We start from the raw sequence: 21680 nt of genomic DNA, 5'->3' as shown, positions 1-21680 counted from the left end.
CATTAAAATTGACATAAAATACGTTATATCCCAATGAATTAAATACAAAAAATAATATCACGAAAGCAAATGAAATTTAAATGTTATACCTCTGCAATAAAGAAAACTATGTTATTTAAAATCTCCAAGATCAACACTATTCAAGTTTATGTTTTGCGATTGTACATACATAAATTTTATAAATATGTAGGGTCCACCAGATTATTATTATACACATATTTTGAACATTTATAATATTTCCTCTTCATAAAATGGAAATATGTATATGATAAAAAAGAGACAAAGTAGTGTTGTAACGGTGTTATAAAACTATTTTATTTTTCATGAATAAAGGACAGTTGTGAGTGAATTATACATTGTAACACAATTAAGAACATAATGACCCCAGTAGACCCTATCTCTATTTCAAGGTACAGACCACAACACATCGAACTAATCTCTGTGATACCTTATGCTGTTGTAACAGGCACTACTTTCCAACAAACCTGTATGTATAGCGTGATGTGCTGTCGCCTGTACTAACACTTGCACCAATATTAAAGCATAAAATTTCTATGAAAAATAAACATTAAATTCAAAAGTAATAAAAAAATAAATTTTACAGCCGATATTAGAAATATCCATAAATAAAATATAATTAAATGAAATAAAATTATCTACTTAACACGAATTTTTAATTAAAACATAGTATGTGCGACAATTTAGAACTGTGTGGTGCTAAGAATGTTTTTAAAGTGTAAACATATGATAATAAAAATTTACACGTTAAATAAAATTAGAAAATCAACATAAATTGTATATTTTTATTGAATAATAAGACGCCATTGCGTATAAAAGAAAGAGACACAGGTTAGTAACTACCTATACAACAAAGTATGTATTATCACATTAATAATGCCTCGGGTAGGTTTAGATTCGTTAACAAAACGCTACACAACCACAAACTCGGCAATATTATTAGCAACATTGCCGTATATTGCCGAAAACTCTTGATCGTATGCAGAGACAAAGATTAATACACAATGATGAAGGTTTTTTTACCAGCTATGTCTCTTTCTAAAACTAGAATGTTCTGTTCGACTGTTGAATTGAGTTCTTCTGTTCTTTTGATAGATCTAAATATTTTCAATATCAAACGAATGGCGATTTTTAGACCCAGGTTATTGGTCAAATCCATGAGAAATATTAGGATTCGCTGTCATAGACAATATTCATTACATCATCAAAATTGTCTATGAATTGCAAGCGTATCGGCTAACCTAAGCGCAGATTTGTTCCTTTTACATAGTAGCTGAAGAATTCTTATTGTATACATACTAGCTAAAAATTAGTAAATTTAACCGATAGACAACAGTGAGTTCGTGGACTTAATAAAAATATAAGCTAACTCACATAACAAAAAAGTTTTTATGGTCTGAAGCTGTATTTTGATGAGTAAAATGATTAATAAAATTAATCATTTTAGTGCTAAACATTGCAATGGCACATTAGATTTTCTCCAACGATCTTTAGCTAGCCGATACACTTGTCTACACTCTATGAACAGTGGAACTGAATTACATTCATATATGACTTGAAAAAACATTACCTACAATGCGTACGTAAATTAAAATAAACCTTAATCGCATGCACATAAGGATGTTTGTCTGTAGCCTTGTTTCGATCTAGATATTTAATACTAGTGACGCTTACGTAATAAGATAAGTTTGATATCAGATTAAATGTAAATTTATCGTGGGAATGGAACGGTACTTTGAAGCGTAAAGATAATTTAATACTAAAAGGAAATGTAAGTACAAATGCCACATCTGTGGGATTTCGCGCAAATAAGTACTAATTTAAAACGACTTAATGTTGATAAACACAAAATAATATATTTGCGCCCTGAAACGGGACTATTCCCACCGCTGCAACTCCTGTGTAGCCAGGATCTACAGCTCGACCGCCAAAAAAACCCAACCAGTGAAGGTCAAGTTTGTCCCGGGGGAAAGTTAAACTGTCATTGGACCCGCAAAGAAATTAATCAGAAGGACATAGAAGGAGTTCGATGTTATTTGCGCCCTAAAATTTTAAGGCTGCAATAATAATAGTAAACCTTACGATCCAAGATCAAGACGTAGCATAGAGAAGTCGTTCAACGCCATAGACAAACACCCATAGACACGCGTTGCCTCAAGTGAAAAAATCTAACTGAACAGTGCAGTCTACTGCCAAGTCGTATTGCTGGCAACATTGGAATTCGTTTGCGCGAAGTTTGGGAAGCTCTGGCCTAAGTTGAGGCCTCCGAATTGCTGCGTCAGCGGTTGCTGCGGCTGTTGACCGCTGAAGAACTGGTTTGTTTGAGGGAACTGCTGATTAGGCAATGGCTGCTGTGTTGGCGGGGCAAATGGCTGCTGAAACTGGTTGTTCATAGGCTGAAACTGATTGAACTGCATACCATTCTGCGCCGGCATTGTGTTAAAAGGCTGCTGATACCCGAACCCTTGGTACGCCGGTTGCGCGGGCGCCGGATTGAATTGGTTAACTAAGTTCGTAGATGGCGTTTGACTGTACAGAGCTAATATACTGTCCTTGGTTAACTTAGACTTCTCCTTTTCCGTGGGCGCGGCCTGTTTGAAGAAGTTCTCTTCTTCCACCTTGAGATCGGCCTTGGAGTCTTCTGGCTTCACTTCTGCGGGTTTTTCTTGAGGTGCGGAGAAGAATGAGGAGAAGATATCGTCGTTGTTTGCCGGTTTAGGGTCTGGTTTGGCGGAATCCAGGCCTAGGAGGTCAGCGGAGCCGTTAGAAGGCTTGCTAGGTTCGGCCTGGACCGTATTGGTGGGGGTGCTTCGCCCTAGTTTCGGGCTGACGGACGATTTCGGCTTCGGTAGACTGGGTATGACGTCCGATTTCTGGAAATACAATGAAATAATTATTATTTGTCATCATAGGGCATAGATATAAAGTTGTTACATTTGGTGAGTTTATCTCACTATGATGGGCAATTGACTTTTAATTGGAATGTTTTGAAAGTCAAATCATCATCATCAACAGCCCTTTACAGCCCACTGCTGAATTATGAGCCTCCTCCACTTTAGTGGAGGGTTTTGCCATAATCTCCACGCTTAAGTCGCCTCTTACGACACCCGCGGGAAGAGTAGGGGTCAAATATTGATTAATTATTTTATTAGAGAAGTCCATCATGCCTGACAGTAGTAGTGACCAACTATTAGCTTAGATTTGTATATCTCTTTTTTTAATTACACCTATTGCGCAAACTGTTGTAAGTGAATTAATTACTTTTTGTGCAAAATATTGTAAGTGCACTTACGTTGTATTTCTTGTCGCTAGTGGTCGGCGCGGGCAGTGGTCCCAGTCCTGAGGTGGTGGACTTCTTTTTCCGTTTCTGCCTCTCCATTTCTTCATCTATCTCTTTATCCCTGAAAGCAAAGAATTGAAGAAATTTTTATGGGATCTTTTTAACGTTTTAAAAGTGATAATCGAAAAAGGATCGAAAATCTGTAATGTTAGTATTTTTTGTAGCTGAAATTTGATTGCTTTTTTATTGGTGTAGAATTTGGCACCTTAGCAATGTAGTCGTTACTCGTTAGGCCTTATTTCCACCAAGGCGGAGCGGAGAATTGTTTGGAATCAGATTTCCTGAATGATGAAATCTGATTGATTAATCAAAATTGGTTATTCTTTTCCGCACAGCTCCGCCTTGGAAACCAGGTCTTAGGTCCAACTAGAACAAAGTAAAAATCTATTGCTTAACCTTGGAAGTGTTGAATGGCCACCCGTCCAGTACTAACCACGGCGTTGGCTACTTAACATAGGAAGTGCTTAACGATTCTTAAGGAACCCTTACCAGTTGACCTTGGGCGTGGGCGGCGGCACCCACTCCTTGGCGATGTACTTCTTCTGCTCTACTAACAGTACGATTTGCAGCTACTAACTCTTAACTGATTTGACGCTTAATTTTGAAAGAGCTTAACTTAAAGTGGCTTAAAGGTTACTTAGACCTAGTTTTTTGAGCTGTAATTTCCAGTTTACTTGTAGTGTGGGAGGACCCACTGCTTGACGTTGTACTTGTTAGTTTATTTCTGATCTGTCACCCATCCAGTCCTGACCACGATGTTGATTGCTTGACTCCAAAGTAGCAAAAAGATCTGTTCTCTCTCTAAGATAGTCTCTTAGTACTCACCAGTTGACTTTCAGCGTGTCCATGTACTACGTTACGCCGTAACTTTGGAAATGCTCAACGCAGTTCTCTTCTTGGTAAGTATTCGTTACTGTATTTTTGAACGGTCACCCATCCATTATGGACCAGGACGTTGATTGCTTGACTCAAGCATCTAGCTAAAAGGATCTCTTGGTACTCACCAGTTAACCTTGGGCGTGGGCGGCGGCACCCACTCCTTGGCGATGTACTTCTTCTGCTCGTACTTGGCGCGGATGAAGGCCTCAAGCGAGGAGTCGTTCTGCGGCCGCCGGAACGAGTCGGGGAGATTGGCTTCGTACACAGCGCGCGCGCGGGAATTGCCCATTTGTTGGAGGGATACCTGTAGGGATAGTGACGTCAAAGATGGGCGTACGTAGCTTCTTAGGATAGGGGTTCCGAAACCTTTTTCTTACCCTTTGAAAAAGATGCAGTAGAAAGACGGGCGCACAGTAGTTTGATTTTAAAAATAGGTGGACATACGATCGAAAGTCATAATTTCACCGAAACAAAAATTGTTTTGGATAGCATTTTGAATGCTGATCAACATTTGTCATTATACATTTTTCGATAAAACGAGCCTTTCATGCTTAAAAAAAATATGACAAGAAAATTTGTATGGAGAAAAATCATTTTTATTTTTTTTCTGGCTACTGTTGCAAACTGTAGCGGTCAAACCTTATGTAGTCGTAAGTACCTATGGTGGCGAATATTACTACATAAATACTTTTTGCGGGCACGCGCGGCCAAGCGAGTAATGGACATGCAAAATTTTAAATATTTTTATTTATAGATTATTGATTTTAATGCACTTAAAGTAATTATTAATAGAAAAATATACTTAGTCTAACTTACTACAGCCCCCTATTACCTCATTTCACGCCAAAACCTTTCAAACTAGAACCTACGTTTGTAGGTACTAGGTAGCCTAAGTCGATTATTGACAGTAAAATATTCACTACTGGTCTACTGGTTATGGTGTAAGGTAGATTAGGTAGATATCTACCCTTTACCTAGCTATGTAGGTACCTACTTCTTGGCACTTATAATACCGACAGACATGATTAAAAAAAGTCTTCAAGCAAGAACCCTTGACTTCAATGGTTATGAAAGATTTTTTTACTTTCTAGAGTAGTCCTGAATAGATCCCTTAAATCATTTTGACTGTAATAATCGATTACAGTAGGTAGTGGGTTCAGTAAGAGTTTCAACTCATATAGTAAACAATACATTTTTATGGCTCTTTATTCAAGTTAAGTCGAATAATTCCATCATAAATGGGAATATCCGTAACCCTCTTCCACACATTATTCATCATCCATCATCATTTCAACCTTAGGACGTCCACTGCTGGACATAAGCCTCCCCCAATGATTTCCACAATGGCCGCTTGGTGGTGGCCTGCATCCAGGGCCTTCCTGCTACCTTTATGAGGTCGTCGTTCCACCTTGTGGGTGGACGTCCTACGCTGCGCTTTCCGGTACGTGGCCTTCAGAACCTTGCTGCCCCATCGGCCATTACTTCTGCGTATTATGCCACTTTAGCTTGCTAATCCGTTGGGCTATGTCAGCGACTTTAGTTCGTTTATGGATCTCCTCCTCATTTCTGATTCAATATCGTAAATAAACATCGAACAACCTCTCCATAGCACGTTGTACAATTTTGAGCTTATTTATAAGGCCTATATTGAGAGGTCACGTTTCCGAGCCGTATTGCAGATCCATTATGTTCACATCTACCTATAGTTTTATATGCCAACTAACGTACACAAAAACTGCTGATACATGGTGCAGATAATGTGATAACATTTTGGTGTACTTCATAACTGCCTATTGGATTCTTTCGGAAAAAGTAAGTATGTGAGTGACTTTGATTATCAACCGACTTCAAAAAAGGAGGAGGTTCTCAATTCGACCCGTATGTTTTTTTTTTTTTTTTTTTTTCTATGTTTGTTACGCGATAACTCCGCCAATTATGAACCGATTTGAACAAATCTTTTTTCAGCGTATAGGTAATACCTCAAGGGTGGTCCCATTTAAATTTAATAATAAAAAAAACAACCCCCAAGGGTGAAAAATTGGGGATGAACTTTTTTATACGCAATATCTCCGCCGATTATAAACCAATTTGAACGATTATTTTTTTGTTGAATAGGTATTATCAAAAGGGTGGTTTTATGCGAATTTGAAGAAAATATTTCACCCCCAAGGGTGGAAAATTGGGGATGAACTTTTTTATACGCAATATCTCCGCCGATTATGAACCAATTTTTTTTGGTCTCAGTGTACTGCCTACCTTTAGTGGTAACATCAAGGTAATAATTAGTTAACTAAAAAGCAAGAAATAAGTAAAATTTTATAAAAAAAAATAAAACCGACTCCAAAAAACCTACACTAAAACGTAGAAAAATAATTACTAATTACCTACTTATTTATTAGGACGAATTATTAATATTTATGTAGGTATACCATGATTGATACTTTTGGAGTCGGTGCAGGCAAACTTTACATGTTTCATAATCTTGGCACCGACTCCAAAAGTATCAATCATGGTATACCTACATAAATATTAATAATTCGTCCTAATAAATAAGTAGGTAATTAGTAATTATTTTTCTACGTTTTAGTGTAGGTTTTTTGGAGTCGGTTTTATTTTTTTTTATAAAATTTTACTTATTTTGAACACTCTGTTCAAGATAAGTGAATTAGGCTAAAATATCTTTTTTGTTTTTCGAACGAAGATAATAATTGAAGACATGAAAGGAAGAAGGTGATTAATGTCGGATTTCAGATTTTTCTCAGTTTGATGATTGGATAAAGGTGTTATATTTCAAACCTTATGTTTGAAAAGAAGGTGACCTACTTGATGAAGGTGTTATGTACATTATCTTTTTAAAAAGATAAAGGGAAAGGAACTCACACCTCTTTAAAGAAGCCAAAATAAAAGAATATTTTTGCGAAAGTATAAGACTATTCAACAGAAGAACTTATTACAGTTCTATCAAAATTGAAACTATCCCGCTGTAGGTAGCGGGTTAGTTTCGTGTAATCGATTATGACAGTCAAAATGATTTAAGGATCTATTCAGGACTACTCTAGAAAGTAAAAAAATCTTTCATAACCATTGAAGTCAAGGGTTCTTGCTTGAAGACTTTTTTTAATCATGTCTGTCGGTATTATAAGTGCCAAGAAGTAGGTAGGGTCAGGGAGGCAACAGTGACTCACTTTTTTTTCGAAGCTTAATAAAAATAGATATCGCTTTAATATTGGCCTAAAATTTGCTCACATTTTAGATACACTATTGAACTGTAACTGAGCACTCATGATTCTACATTATTTACTGCTTATGTCAAAGTAGGAACCTAAAACAAAAAAATGATAATTGAGCCACTGTGGACTACTAGGTGTACACACTGACTCACTACCGTGGTACACAGTATTAACGTGGTACGGCAGTATTTATATGAAAAGAAAATGCCCATTCCGCGTAGTTTTTTATTAGAAATAATAACAAAACTGCACAAGCTATTCTTATTATAATCAACAATTCAACACGACTCTTATTACTTTTATTGCTACCTATAAGATCTTAAGTCATCTCAATCTCTTCGTTATTTATTTCTTCCCTATTTTTCTGTCGGTTTTTTTCCGTGGCATTCTTTAAATAAAAAACAAAATTCGATTTAAAGTTATAAAAATATTGAATTCGTATAAAGTATTAAAATTGAGTCACTGTGTACTTCTACGCCATTTTGTAAATATTTGATCAAAAAAACCAAGATGTAAAACAAATTAGTCAAAATTCGGATTAAAGACAATTGATACAAGACCTACTATCCGATAAATATAACGGCTATTACCTATAGCAACAAACAAAGATATGAAAACAATCGAAACTCACCTTAGAATGTAATTTAGTGGGCGCGAAAACAAAAAACATTCCCTCACCCTTCCGCACGGCACTTGACCGGCGAGCAAACTGGTTTAAACGTGTTCGGGTACCAAGACCTTTGAATCGGTAAAAGAGACAAATATACAGTGTGTCCGGGCATGTAGTGATCAAACTTTAAGGGCGTAATCTATGGACAATTTTATCGGTGAAAATACTTTAAATTTGGGGCTTGACCCATTTCTCGCATATTTACAAGGATTTAAGTTTTTAATTTTAAGTTTTCACCTCTTCCTTCAAAAACAAGTGATAGCGTGGGTAGTTTAACATTAATAAGCAAAAATTTTATATCATGCGATAGCCAATTAAATTATCTATTAGTAGAAGTAGAAAACAGATACAAGTTTCATACATTTTAAGGGTGTAAGAATGGATTTAATTAGAAATAAACACGATTTTTTTCACATCTTTTTCAGTTATTTCCCAACACAAGAAAAACCAGGTCGTTAAGGTATGTTTTATTTGCATTGTATTATTAGTATTTGAGCTATTCTACAAAACGAATGTAAATTTATTAGTCTACGTCTATTAGTTTCGACGTAATTGTTGAACAAAGATACCCCTTCCCAGCGGTTTCCATAGCGCACGCGACATGCGAAAATGCACTGCCTGAAAGAATCACACAACCTATTCCGATTACTATGGAAACCGCTGGGAATGGGTATCTCTGTTCAACAATTACGTCGAAACTAATAGACGTAGACTAATAAATTTACATTCGTTTTGTAGAATGGCTCAAATACTAATAATACAATGCAAATAAAACATACCTTAACGACCTGGTTTTTCTTGTGTTGGGAAATAACTGAAAAAGATGTGAAAAAAAAATGTTTATTTCCAATTAAATCCATTCTTACTCCCTTAAAATGTATGAAACTTGTGTCTGTTTTCTACTTCTACTAGTAGATAATTTTATTGGCTATCGCATGATATAAAATATTTGCTTATTAATGTTAAGTTACCCACTCTATCACTTGTTTTTGAAGGAAGAGGTGAAAACTTAAAATTAAAAACTTAAATCCTTGTAAATATGCGAGAAATGGGTCAAGCCCCAAATTTAAAGTATTTTCACCGATAAAATTGTCCATAGATTACGCCCTTAAAGTTTGATCACTACATGCCCGGACACACTGTATATTCCTATGCCTTCAGGTCGAAACATGACTGAGCCACTGTAGCCGACCGAGTCACTGTTGCCTCCATGACCCTACATAGCTAGGTAAAGGGTAGATATCTACCTAATCTACCTTACACCATAACCAGTAGACCAGTAGTGAATATTATATTGTCAATAATCGACTTAGGCTACCTAGTACCTACAAACGTAGGTTCTAGTTTGAAAGGTTTTGGCGTGAAATGAGGTAATAGGGGGCTGTAGTAAGTTAGACTAAGTATATTTTTCTATTAATAATTACTTTAAGTGCATTAAAATCAATAATCCATAAATAAAAATATTTAAAATTTTGCATGTCCATTACTCGCTTGGCCGCGCGTGCCCGCAAAAAGTATTTATGTAGTAATATTCGCCACCATAGGTACTTACGACTACATAAGGTTTGACCGCTACAGTTTGCAACAGTAGCCAGAAAAAAAATAAAAATGATTTTTCTCCATACAAATTTTCTTGTCATATTTTTTTTAAGCATGAAAGGCTCGTTTTATCGAAAAATGCAAAATGACAAATGTTGATCAGCATTCAAAATGCTATCCAAAACAATTTTTGTTTCGGTGAAATTATGACTTTCGATCGTATGTCCACCTATTTTTAAAATCAAACTACTGTGGGGCGGGTAAATTACGTGGGAAGGTTTTCAAGCGCCAATGCGGCGTAAAAGTTTGACTCACGGCGCCCTTCTTTACTTTCTATGGCGCACCAATAGGCCTAGGGATGCGCGCCACTTTATCGATTTTGCCTATACATTTTGACGTCGATAAAGTATGTCACGCCGCGGCGCACACTTTGGGAACCCCTATCTTAGGGGCAAGTTAGCTATGATGCGCGTACCTAGTTTCTGGCCCAGGGAGAAAATAAGTTAGTAAGACTTAGGGCGATGATGCACAGCATCTGATACAACCGGTTAAATCTTTATACATACAACATTAAATAGGGATGGTTCCTGGGTAAAAAAGCAAGAGTTTAATTAGTCCGTCAGTTAGCTTATCAAAAACTACTCGACACGTATTTTTCACTTTTTAAAACTAATGAAAATGTAAAGAGATAATGCGTGCCAAAGTTCTAAATAAAAGGCCCGTGACGTCAGTGAGTGCGTAAAAGTGCAGCACTTTGTGACGTCGCGCGGCACTTCAACACACTATAACTTTGTAATTATTTGTTTGATTGACAATAAAAAATATACGTGTCCAATATTTTTTTATATTAAAGACGGACTAAAAAGTTTTTTTTAGGAAACCAGCCTAACTCTCGGATTCCAATCGAATGCAGTGCATAATCGCTTTAACAAAGAAAGATGCAAATTGTATCATATCACATAGCTTAAAGTCTCTATGGTAAGTAAACTTACAACTTGTTCAGGTGTCCACGAGTCGAGGTTGACGCTCTTGACCTTAGAGATGTGGACGCCCAGGTTGCGGTGGATGCCGGCGCACCGGATGCACAGGAAGATGCCCAGGTTCCATGACGCCCAGCGGGGACCTGGTAAAGGATTCATCATATAAAATACCAGTCAAATTAAGTTGAATTTGCAAAAGATGACGTGCATAACATCTTCAGGTCATTTGCTGGCTTGCTGCAGGCACTGCGCTGCAGGAGCACAGCATTTTCAATTTACCACAGGAAAATGAAAGATTTGTATTCTCTTTAAGCTGGTCAGATGGGTTGGGGAGACAAGATGTTCGCATTTATAAATTGTTGTGGGTCTATAAGAGACGATTACGGAATTGCCTTTACTGACATCTAGGGAAAGAGCGGCAATGGTTTCTACTTTGCCGGAACCACACTGTTGTACACTTCCTATACGAAAGATTTAAATATAGTTTACTAAAAACAATGTGTTTCCTTTTCTAATGTCACCTTTGGTGATTTAAGAGATAAAGAAGGCAACTTAAAGTTACTAAATTAAAGTTTTTAAACATTCTTGTCGTGCCTGTCGCTGCTATCAATCGACACGCTCTGCTGAACCATTAGTATTTGACCCGTATTGCTTCGATTACGGTGAATAATACGCTCGCTGACAGCGGCCTTCTTCAAGGCAAGGCGTATTCATATTGATACTGGGACTGGGCAAGATAGAGCGTACGAAGTTTGTAAAACAAAGAAAAAACGCGAATCTATTTCCCATACTTTCCCACGCCTAGGAATGCGTGGATGACCTTTTAACTGATCGTTTGCAGTAACCAATTTATAACTGAAAAGAAGTTGCAGTTCTTTCAAAGTTCTGATGCCTCCTCAATACCTTCAACGGTATGCTTTTCATCAGGGTTGAATAAAGTTCTTTTTTTGCTTTTTTGGGCCACCAACTAGACTCGTTCTTTTAGTTAGCATTTTGTCGCCTCTTGCCATCTGACGTTTAGGCCCGGTTTCCACTAAAGCGGAGAGGAGAGGAAGAACCAGTCAGATTTCATAATTTCCACGTAACCTCTCCGATCATCATCGGTTCGGAAATCTGATTGGTTATTTAAACACTTCCGATTCCGATTCGACTTAAAAATCGGGCCTTATAGCGACCGCTCTACTCTAGTCTCCTATCATAGAAACACGTCTTTACAAAAGCTTCTGATGTTTTTATCAGCAGTTACCATCAGTACCATCAGAAGTAAACAAATACATCCTGTAAATTTATACAGCGCTAAGACCGCTCCACTCTAGTCTCCTATCACAGAAACACGTCTTTACAAAAGCTTCTGATGTTTTTATCAGCAGTTCCATTCCATCAGAAGTAAACAAATACATCCTGTAAATTTATACAGCGCTAAGTAATTGGCGTTTGCTTTAATCAAATTGGACGCGGTGTCTTTCCTTATTTTGTTAAAAAGGTTTTCCTGGAGTTAAGAGTGGCTTTTCATGTTTTATTTATCCCTGAGATAATAGTAGCACTGTGACGTTTTTATTATCTTTATCTTTTGCGATCTTAATTCCCACTTAAGCCCTAGGGTGCGTTAAATTTACCCAGCACCTTTGTTTTTTTTGCTAATGTCGGTTTATGGAAAAAAAGCCACTCACGGTTCTCGAATAGCGCGAAAAACTTTCGACTTTGAATCGTTTGCGTTTTACAACATAGCACTCTAGTATGTTACAAATATGATATACGTGATACGTCTTTTACTAACATAAAGCAAAATCGATAGCATGTTGTTATGGACGAAGAAAACAATAGACCATTAAATCATATGGTGCCTTTTTATAGCTATTTAACGCTCAAGTTTCAACGTGAAAAATTGTCGACAAATTGATCACTTACTACTACCACAGTGTTGTAGAAGTATCAATAGTCTCTCAAATTTAAAACTTGGATAATACTGACATAATCATAATTTAACCAATAAAACTAATTTAAGTACCTAGTAACTTGTTTACTTCATTAATATTTTCGCTAGGTATTTTACTTTTTGACACTAATCCATAAAATTGTATGCAACTATTGCAATACTTTTTAATCAATGAACAAGTTGATTACAAAATTTATTGACATAAAAACGCTTTTTAAAAGATTAAAGCAAAAAAATAAAAGAGTTTTACGAGTTTTTTTTTATTGATACATTGTAGATACCTACTACAAATTACACTATCGGAAGTGTACTACCGATATGATATGACATCACTAACAATGTTTCTTTGCCGCGCGCCACAAAGGTTCTCTGACTGACCCATGACCTTTGGAAATGCAAAAAGGTGGAAACCCTTTGATACTAAGTCAGGGATTAAAGCCATGTTTAGTCTGATAAAGCTAAATTTAATTTACCTGTTGGATGTGTTGCTTTAGTACATAATCAATTACAAATTACTATCTATTCTTTTTCATATAAAAAGTTTTCACATTTTTTTCGTAATTTTTAATTTAAATACATAGCATAATAATATAATAACATGTAGCTATGTGTCTCACAATATTTCTATTGAAACAAGCATTTGAAGGGTTTAAATGAGTAGTCATTGTATACGCCCCCAGGCTAATGGTGATACCATACAAATTAATGGTAATTTTTTCTTAGAGAATCTGACTGATGATAGTAGAAGTCTAGATATTTAGTAATTGATAATGAAACAATTGATTTTATCTTTTTTATCGTAACATACAGGTAAGTACTTTAAGGTAGAATTTATAGATTAATAAACTTTTTATTGATGCTTATAGCATCAGTCATAAATTGGATACAACGTAAAAAACTTCTTGCAACTAAAAAATAATTGAAGTGCTTTAATTAATATTATGTTGGCTGTTAAAGTAATAGTTTAGTTTGCCTAGTAAGTAAATGTTGAATAGCCTGTAAAAATCGATAGCCTCAAAAAAGACAGCTGAAAAGTGAAAGAAAAAAACAAAGACCAAAAAAAAATATTTTGTTTGCATATTTAATTTAACCCATTATAGACTGAGTTTTCTTTCTTAAAGTGTCTGATTTTTGTTGTTTTAAATATGTTCATAATTATGGTCTACATAATGCTATACAAGCATTAAAAAAATGATCCGACCTGTAATCTAGAAAAAAAATGCTGGTACCATATGGCAGGGTTTCCCAATTTTTTTTTGCCAAGGAACCCTAATTGATTATACTTTTCCTAGCGGAACCCCCGTACTACTCCGCCCGCACGCCCTGCCCCTCCCTTGTGCGTAAACAAGTCGGTGCGAGCGAACAACGTTGGTCACGAAACGTGGGATAATATTTTTTACGGAACCCTTGCGGCCTTACGGAACCATTCGGGAACCGCTGCCATATGGTACCGCTAGCCTCTTACCGTGTCAGTCGGTTAAATAAATAAATAGAGTAGTTTCATTACAATAAAAGCTATTTTCTCAATAAATTATGGAAAGCCCAATTATTACTATTAAAAAAAGGAAATGATGCTATAATTTGCCTTTGGAGACTGACATAATATGATTGGCTAATAAATTAGATGCTGACCTTGGCATCCATTTCATCATTTAGGCAAACAAAAAGTAATTTGCCGTTTCCTCAAACTGTTACAAAATTGGAAGACAAGGCCTTTTTTCATTGTTTAAACCTTTTTTTACAAATTTAAAAATGTAAATACCTATAAAGAGGAAATAGGTAAGAGGAGAAAAAACACCTATAAAGGTGAGAGAATCTATGACTTAACTTTGTGACAAAATGTGGGTTTATGATTTACTGGAGTCAAGCTTAACATAAATGCTATTGATATTTTTACAGAAATGTCGATGAGTACTAACTACGCAGGTTTACACAACTGAATCTTCAATTATTATTTATATCAAACAACAAAAAAGGTTATTATCATGCTAATAAAAATTCTATTAGTTGTATAATCTTGATTGAAAAAAAAAAAGATTTATGTTGCACAATTTTACTGCTTATTAATAGGAAACCAGTTTTTGCAATATACTTTAACTTTTTTATAATTATGAGAATATCTCAACAGGAAATCTGATTGCAATTTAGAAATATACAATTAATAAGGAAGGAAGTACATTTGATGCATAATTGAAATTACACTAAGTTTACTTCCTTTTTACCTCCCCTAATTATTAAAATGCCTAAAAGAACATTTCAAAGTATCCAGGAACAGTCTTGTATTTACTCCAAATCTCCAGATTAGTATTTCTATCAGTCCCTTCTCATTCTACTAGCTTTTCAACTGAACATGGAATTGACTTGTTTCTTCATAAGATTCATTGAGGTTAATGGAATTAATTTCCGATACTGAGTGCTGACCCGACCCAGATGATGTACTGGGCTCCTAAAGTGCACGTAATTTGGCCTGGCATTGATAACACAGCAATTATTCGCGAATAAATGACTCACTGAATACGTTACAATATTTTTGAGGAAGGTTCAAGGACCTCTACACATTATAACCACTGTGAAGTAAAACTGAACAAACAAAACATTAGAAAGTCAACTAGGACAACAGAAGCTCGCGGATTATGAGTAATTCCTATGAAAACAGTAAAAATAAAAAATACCTTTCGCGTCACAGTCGACACAGTATTTGTTGTCCTCATCCTTCAGCATCTGCATTAGTATGTTCTGACATCGATCCTGGATTTGTTTGGCTCGATCTTTTTCACTTTTTGAAGTCATTTCTGTGAAGTATTCTATTTAAACGATAATACTTTCAACGAAAATGGGTGTAATGCTTGTTTGTAGAAGGAAAGAGAGAGACCATAGACGAAATTGACAGGACAAAGATGATGAGGTGTATTGTCAAATGTCAAAAACATTTGTCTATGATTTTACTTCTAAATTTTGTTATTAGATGGCGTTAAAATCACATAATAGGGAAGTGATATATTCGATTATGTTTTTAAAAGATTATTAAATACCAACTCTGGTGGTAATATACAGTGTGAGTCACGTCAAAGTGTACATATGAAAATAAATGAAACTAGACCTATTTTTATCGACAAAAAAGAGGTCAAAATTTTTTTGAGATTTTTTTTTAATTTTTTATAGAATTTTTTTTCTTCCAATTCCTTATTGTAAAGATAACGTAATAACTTTTAAACTAAGCGGTATATCCTGATAAAATAAAAACAGTAATAATGCTAAATAACAGGCAATACTAAAAACATATATAAAATATACAAAAAAGGCCAAAAAATAATAAAAAATGATACTTTTTGAAAAAAATCTGCTTTTAAATTCGTGTTTTTTTGGTTATTTGATAAATTTCTCCAAAAAATGCCCGTATAACCGGTGGATTTTACTACTTTGTATTATTTTCTATCGTATTACCTTTGTAAAACCAAAAATCGCATGTCTTTATCCCTATCACAACATTTGCTATGATCGTTTGAACAAATGCCTGCCACAACATTATTCTCCGCTACAGGTAGAGACAATTTTAATTTTAACTAAAATGCTTATTTTACTTCGAAATCTTTTGTTTTTATTTGAAATTTAACTTGCCTTTATCAAAATTACAAATCAAGAGCCATTTTCAGTTTCGTTGTTAACGAAGCGTTGAATGGCGCGCCCGGAGAGGCTTAGTTCAAACGATCATTGCAAACTTTATGGATAGGGATAGAGACATGCGATTTTTGGTTGAACGAAGGTAATACGATAGAGAATAATACAAAGTAATAAAAACCACCGGTTATAGGGGCATTTTTTGGAGAAATTTATCAAATAACAAAAAAAAAGACGAATTTAAAAGCAGATTTTTTTCAAAAAGTATCATTTTTTATTATTTGTTGGCCTTTTTTGTGTATTTCATGTATTTTTTTCTGTATCGCCTGTTATTTAGCATTATTACTGTTTTTATTTTATCAGGATATACCGCTTAGTTTACAAGTTATTACGTTTTCTTTACAATAATTGGAAGAAAAAAAATTCTATAAAAAATTAAAAAAAAAATCTAAAATAAAATTTGACCTCTTTTTTGTCGATAAAAAAAGGTCTGGTTTCATCTATTTTCATAAGTACACTTTAACGTGACTCACACTGTATAATCATCTGCACAATATTAAAATCTAGTGGTCTAGTGTTTTTTACTTGACCAAAGAAGCCACTCGCTTGAAATGGATGAAGTTACACTTTATTTGTGGAAATCCTTGGGGGAGGCCTTTGTCCAGCAGTGGACGTCTTTTGGCTGAAACGAACGAACGAACACTTTATTTATACTTTCTTATTTACTGATTATTGTCATTTACTTATGTAGGTACTATTGAGGAAGCAATAAACATATTGAGTATTGATTGAGTATCATAATTATTCTTGTATCTATTTAAGTTCTCTCTTCTTCTTAAATTGCTCGATTATCTGCAAACGTAATATATGACAGATACTTGTATAGAGCCAACAAACGTAAGTTGGCAGCATGATATGGATTACTGAATTTGTGTACTTTACGCTTGAATATTATAATTAAACAAACAGTACCTACAGAGTTCATTTTAGATAAGTAGTTAAATGTTATCAGCACCAGCGGCAGCGCTTATCTTCGACTCGATTTTTCAATCACATCTCTGCACCTCACTAACTAGTGTCACTGTCACTATTGTTGCGCACAGTTGCGCACAGTTGTGTCAAAAATATTACAGCTGTTCAGTTTCGTGTTTTGAAAACAAAAAATTGTGTTAAAAAAATCTGCGGGCATCGTGTGATTTTTCAAGCACAACAATCTTTAGCGTTTGTTGTAATAGACAAAGAAAAGTTTTGGTTTGCTACGAATTTTCAAAGTTAAACTGGTGAAAGTGATGTGACAAGAGTAATTCGTTATATTTTTATTTAATTACTTGGAATATAATGGGTAATCAGCTTGTGGGTGTCGCTCCGTCGCAAATATACCCCGTGGAGCACTACCTGAGCGACCATGTTGACTTGTCCTTTGATCAGAGGTACGCTATTTCGTTTGTAGATAAAAACGACCACTCCTTTGTTATAATGATGAAACAAAACTTACCTACCCACTATTTACTTTTTAATGAGCAAATATATGAGCATTTTTATAATAATAATAATAATAATAATATTTCTTTATTGCACAAAACTTTTACAATGGTAGTAACACAATTTAAATATAAATATAAATAGTGCATTGCTGAAGGAGACACAGAGATTTATAATAACTGTATCTCCAAACTAATTAAAAGTAGTCATACAAGCTTATCATTGACCAAATTAAATGTTTACTTTGACTAAATAATCAAAAAGTGATTAGTTAGCTTCAAAACTGGCTCTAAAGGCCTTTATTTTATGATAGAAAAATGCCGTTTAATTTTTAACTACCTTACTAAGTAAATAATTACCCACATGGTAATTATTATGAACTGATATAAAACACAGTAAAGAATAAACAATCAGTAAATAATATGTAGTAGAAATATGTTCATAATAAAATATTTTAAGGAAATTTCTTTTCTCGATATTGATTCCTCAGCCCTCATTTTTATGAGGGTAGTTTAAAAACTTTTTAAAAATAGATTTAGGTATTTAGTCTTTTTTTCACTATGAATCATGCATAAGAGCTCAATCAAAATAGTTTTTCCTGATACAACCCCTACTGAAAACCTTCGAAGATACTTGCAAATAAATAAAAATCATTTACAGCTTGGGCTCTACGAGGTTCCTCAAAGTGGCTCGAGCGAGATCCCGCGAGGGACTGGTCGTGGTCAAAGTGTTCGCGGTGCATGACCCATCGCTGCCGCTGGCAGAACACAAGGAGCGGATCCTAAAGATCAAAGAGCAATTGGCTTCGGCCTTCAATTGCTTGCCATTCCAGAGAGTTATTGTAAGAATTTTGTGTAAACTACCCACTTATTACAATTTTCCTTTGATTTAATTTTTAGTTTATACATAAAAAGTTTGAGACCTATTTATTTAATTTAGTCAGTAATTGTTATCAGGTCCCTAAAGACTACCTACTAGGTCCAAATTTGTAAATATCAATTATGGTTCTAAACACGTTATTATAAAATCGTCAGTAATTTGTACCTACCCTCTAATTTGTTTAATTGAAAAGAGCAGTTTTTTCAAATCATTCCAGTAACACATGAATATTACACATGCAAAAGTTCTAATCTGTCTATTAGTTTATTACATTTTCTTTCTAAATCTTTAAAAGCAGTTTTTAATGAAAGTTTAATTGCTCCGGTTAACAATATAAAAATTCATAGTTTCATAGTAATGCTTAAAATTCTTGTGATCTAATAATCTAAACTCTATGAATGAATAATTAAGATTTAAGTAATCTGTTTTTTAAGCCTTTATGTAGAAACATAGAAAATAATATTTTCACAGTAATCTGCTAACTTTAACGTTATTTCAGCTCACAGACAAAGCAGGGCTTCTCATGCGCGAGTATTGCAAATACAGTGTGTACGACCGCATGTCCACGCGGCCCTTCCTCACGGCCCTCGAGAAGAAGTGGATCACCTTCCAAGTGCTGTACGCGCTGCACCGGATGCATAAGCTGGGGATCTGCCATGGGGATATTAAGGTATTTACATTTGGGATTAAAATAAAAATCAAAAAATCAAAATTAAAAATATTTATTCAGTTTAGACCACAAGTGGCACTTATGAACGTCAGAATATAGTAAATATAAAAAAAAGAAAAGGTAGCCCTTATGGGGCACTTTACATGTCTCCATTACCAGGAATTAGCTTTTGTCTATGACTTGGGTGAATTTCAGTTTGAAAAAAAAAGAAATGTAACTCAATATTAAATACTTACGTAAAGGCGCGCGCGCACAGGTGACTTTAGTCACCATGAAAGTATGTCTCTCTCCATAGTCTTTATAAAAGTGGCACTGGCAAGTCATTATTTGGTCATTACAAAGTTAATACATATTCCTTCCGCTAGGTATATAAAATTAGGGTCAGTAATGTGACAATTTTATTCGATTTTTCATTTCACAAAATGAAATTGTATAAAATATTGACATAATAAAAAATCTATCATTTTACACATTTATTTCTGGACACGAATTAAAATTTTATAATAATTAATTACCACATTTTTTTTATGCATAACAAGGCAGATATTTGACCACAATCGCACCTGATGTTAATTGGGTTGCAGTCTAGGCTAGGATGGTACATATTATCTGCCCTGTGTTTTGTGCCTATTCACTCTCGCCTTGAAAACATCCTTTTTTTTTGTCATTTCATTTCAGTCCATTTCTAGCTAATAAAGCTTATTTTATTTTACCACAGCTGGAGAACAAAATGGTGACGTCATGACTGTGGGTGCTTCTCACCGATATATCGCGTCATTCTGGCCGACTTAATCATTATCGAACATAATATTATGATGATATTTGCAGGACATCTTTTTGGCTAAACTTTAACACCTCTATACCATCATTTATGATCTATTTCTAGCTAATAAAGCTTATTTTTCCACAGCTCGAGAACATAATGGTGACGTCATGGCTATGGGTGCTTCTCACCGACATAGCGTCATTCAAGCCGACGTTTCTCCCCGACGACAACCCGGCGGACTTCAGTTATTTCTTCGACACGTCTCGACGCAGGCTCTGCTACGTGGCGCCTGAGAGATTCGTTAGGGCTCCTGATCCGAATAATAGACCTATGGTAAGCAGTATAACCAGAGAAAGAAAGAAAAAGTATTTATTCGATGCAAGTACAAAATAAAATAACAATTAAATATAATAAAAAAGAGTCGGACGACGTAGTGTGGGCAGGCCTCCCGCTAGGTAGGTGGACTGACGATCTGGTGAAGGTCGTGGGAGGTGCCTGGATGCAGGCGGCGCAGGACCGCTCTTTTTGGAAAACCTTGGGGGAGGCCTTTGTCCAGCAGTGGACGTCATTTGGCTGAAACGATGACGACCGATTCCTGCGCAAACTGAAACTTCTATGTTCGTACAGCAGCATTAAATAGTTCGTTACACCCAAAGTGGCCAAAAAGTTGACAACACAACTTTATTCCAATTGTAACAAAGACGTTTTGCGAACTTTTTGGCTATTTTGGGTGTTACGAGCTATTTGACGCTGACTATTCCTACCGATTTCTGCATAGACATAATATAATTATGTAAATCTTTAGACAATTCCACACATCGCCAGCTAGCCCCAAAGTAAGCAACTTAATGCTTGTGTTATGGGTGCTAGCTTAACGGATATACTACTTATATACTTTTTTTTTTAAATACATACATATTATACATAGTAACACCCAGACCCGTCACAGAAATTAAAATTCATCATTTCAATTTCTGCCCGGCCGGGAATCGAACCCGGGACCTCTTGGCATAGTAGCACATTCTGAACCACTACACCAAACGGCCGATGTATTACTAGACAAGCTGTGCTAAATGAGGGCTATCGTATATGCACTCACCAGTTGGCGTCACTGTAGGGAAAAGTTCTATCACTCGCTAGTAGCCAACTGTTGATATTGAAGCTGGTAGAAGGCATATTGCATTTGCTATACTAGTCGGCGCCACTCTAAAGTAAGGTCCAGTCACTCGTTAATAGTGGTGCCACATGTTAAGTATGAAAACGATAGCCCTCACTGAGATGATGGTTTTTAACAACTTCGTTTATTCTCCGTGTGTAATAAATACGTAAATAAATTGTTGGCATCATTCTGAGAGAAAGACGTAAAATCTAAGCCGTATGTAGAAAAAATAATGTTTTAAATAAAACATTTTCTTTTGTAGAGTGATGACAAATCCGGTGGCCTCTTGCTAAGCGAATCGCCTTGTAAAGTAGGCGAGCTCGTGCCGAGTATGGACATCTTCTCAGCTGGGTAAGTTGTATACTACAGGACTATTCCCACCTCTCGTTCCCACCGCTGCAAGTCCTGTGTAGCCAGGATCTACAGCTTGACCGTCAATAAAAACCCAACCAGTGAAGGTCAAGTTTGTCCCGGGGCAAAGTTATAGAGTAATAATATATCCTATATTGGGAGC

General features: G+C 35.5%; 2 protein-coding genes across 2 annotated transcripts in view; one reads left to right on the top strand and one right to left on the bottom strand.

Annotated features, from left to right (window-relative positions):
• Window positions 1-1516: 1516 nt before the first annotated feature.
• On the bottom strand, window positions 1517-15465 carry LOC135083060 (stromal membrane-associated protein 1-like). The gene is made up of 7 exons (XM_063977824.1): window positions 15265-15465; window positions 10669-10799; window positions 4363-4541; window positions 4033-4052; window positions 3848-3908; window positions 3311-3419; window positions 1517-2891 (listed from the first exon to the last, which is right to left on the bottom strand). Exons 1-7 carry the CDS (start codon window positions 15380-15382, stop codon window positions 2205-2207), a joined length of 1305 nt encoding a protein of 434 aa, XP_063833894.1. The 5' UTR covers window positions 15383-15465; the 3' UTR covers window positions 1517-2204.
• A 1870-nt stretch (window positions 15466-17335) lies between these two features.
• Window positions 17336-21680, top strand: part of LOC135082666 (phosphoinositide 3-kinase regulatory subunit 4) — a 29841-nt gene continuing 25496 nt past the window's right edge. The window contains exons 1-5 of the mRNA XM_063977454.1: window positions 17336-17640; window positions 18353-18533; window positions 19071-19241; window positions 20152-20340; window positions 21429-21517. Of these exons, the coding sequence (XP_063833524.1) occupies window positions 17549-17640; window positions 18353-18533; window positions 19071-19241; window positions 20152-20340; window positions 21429-21517 (722 nt within the window). The 5' untranslated portion in view covers window positions 17336-17548. The remainder of the gene's footprint in view (window positions 17641-18352; window positions 18534-19070; window positions 19242-20151; window positions 20341-21428; window positions 21518-21680) is intronic.

This window comes from Ostrinia nubilalis, chromosome 22 (assembly GCF_963855985.1).
Source record: "Ostrinia nubilalis chromosome 22, ilOstNubi1.1, whole genome shotgun sequence".
Lineage (NCBI taxonomy): Eukaryota > Metazoa > Arthropoda > Insecta > Lepidoptera > Crambidae > Ostrinia > Ostrinia nubilalis.
This window is presented reverse-complemented; position numbering and strand designations above follow the sequence as displayed.

Coding starts and splice junctions, on each gene's coding strand:
- LOC135083060 (XM_063977824.1), bottom strand. CDS start 15,382: ATGACTTCAAAAAGTGAAAAAGATCGAGCCAAACAAATCCAGGATCGA. Junction 4,053..4,362: donor CCCACGCCCAAGGTTAACTG/GTGAGTACCAAG, acceptor AACGTCAAGCAG/TGGGTCCTCCCACACTACAA. Junction 3,420..3,847: donor CCCACGCCCAAGGTCAACTG/GTAAGGGTTCCT, acceptor CTTTGCTTTCAG/GGATAAAGAGATAGATGAAG.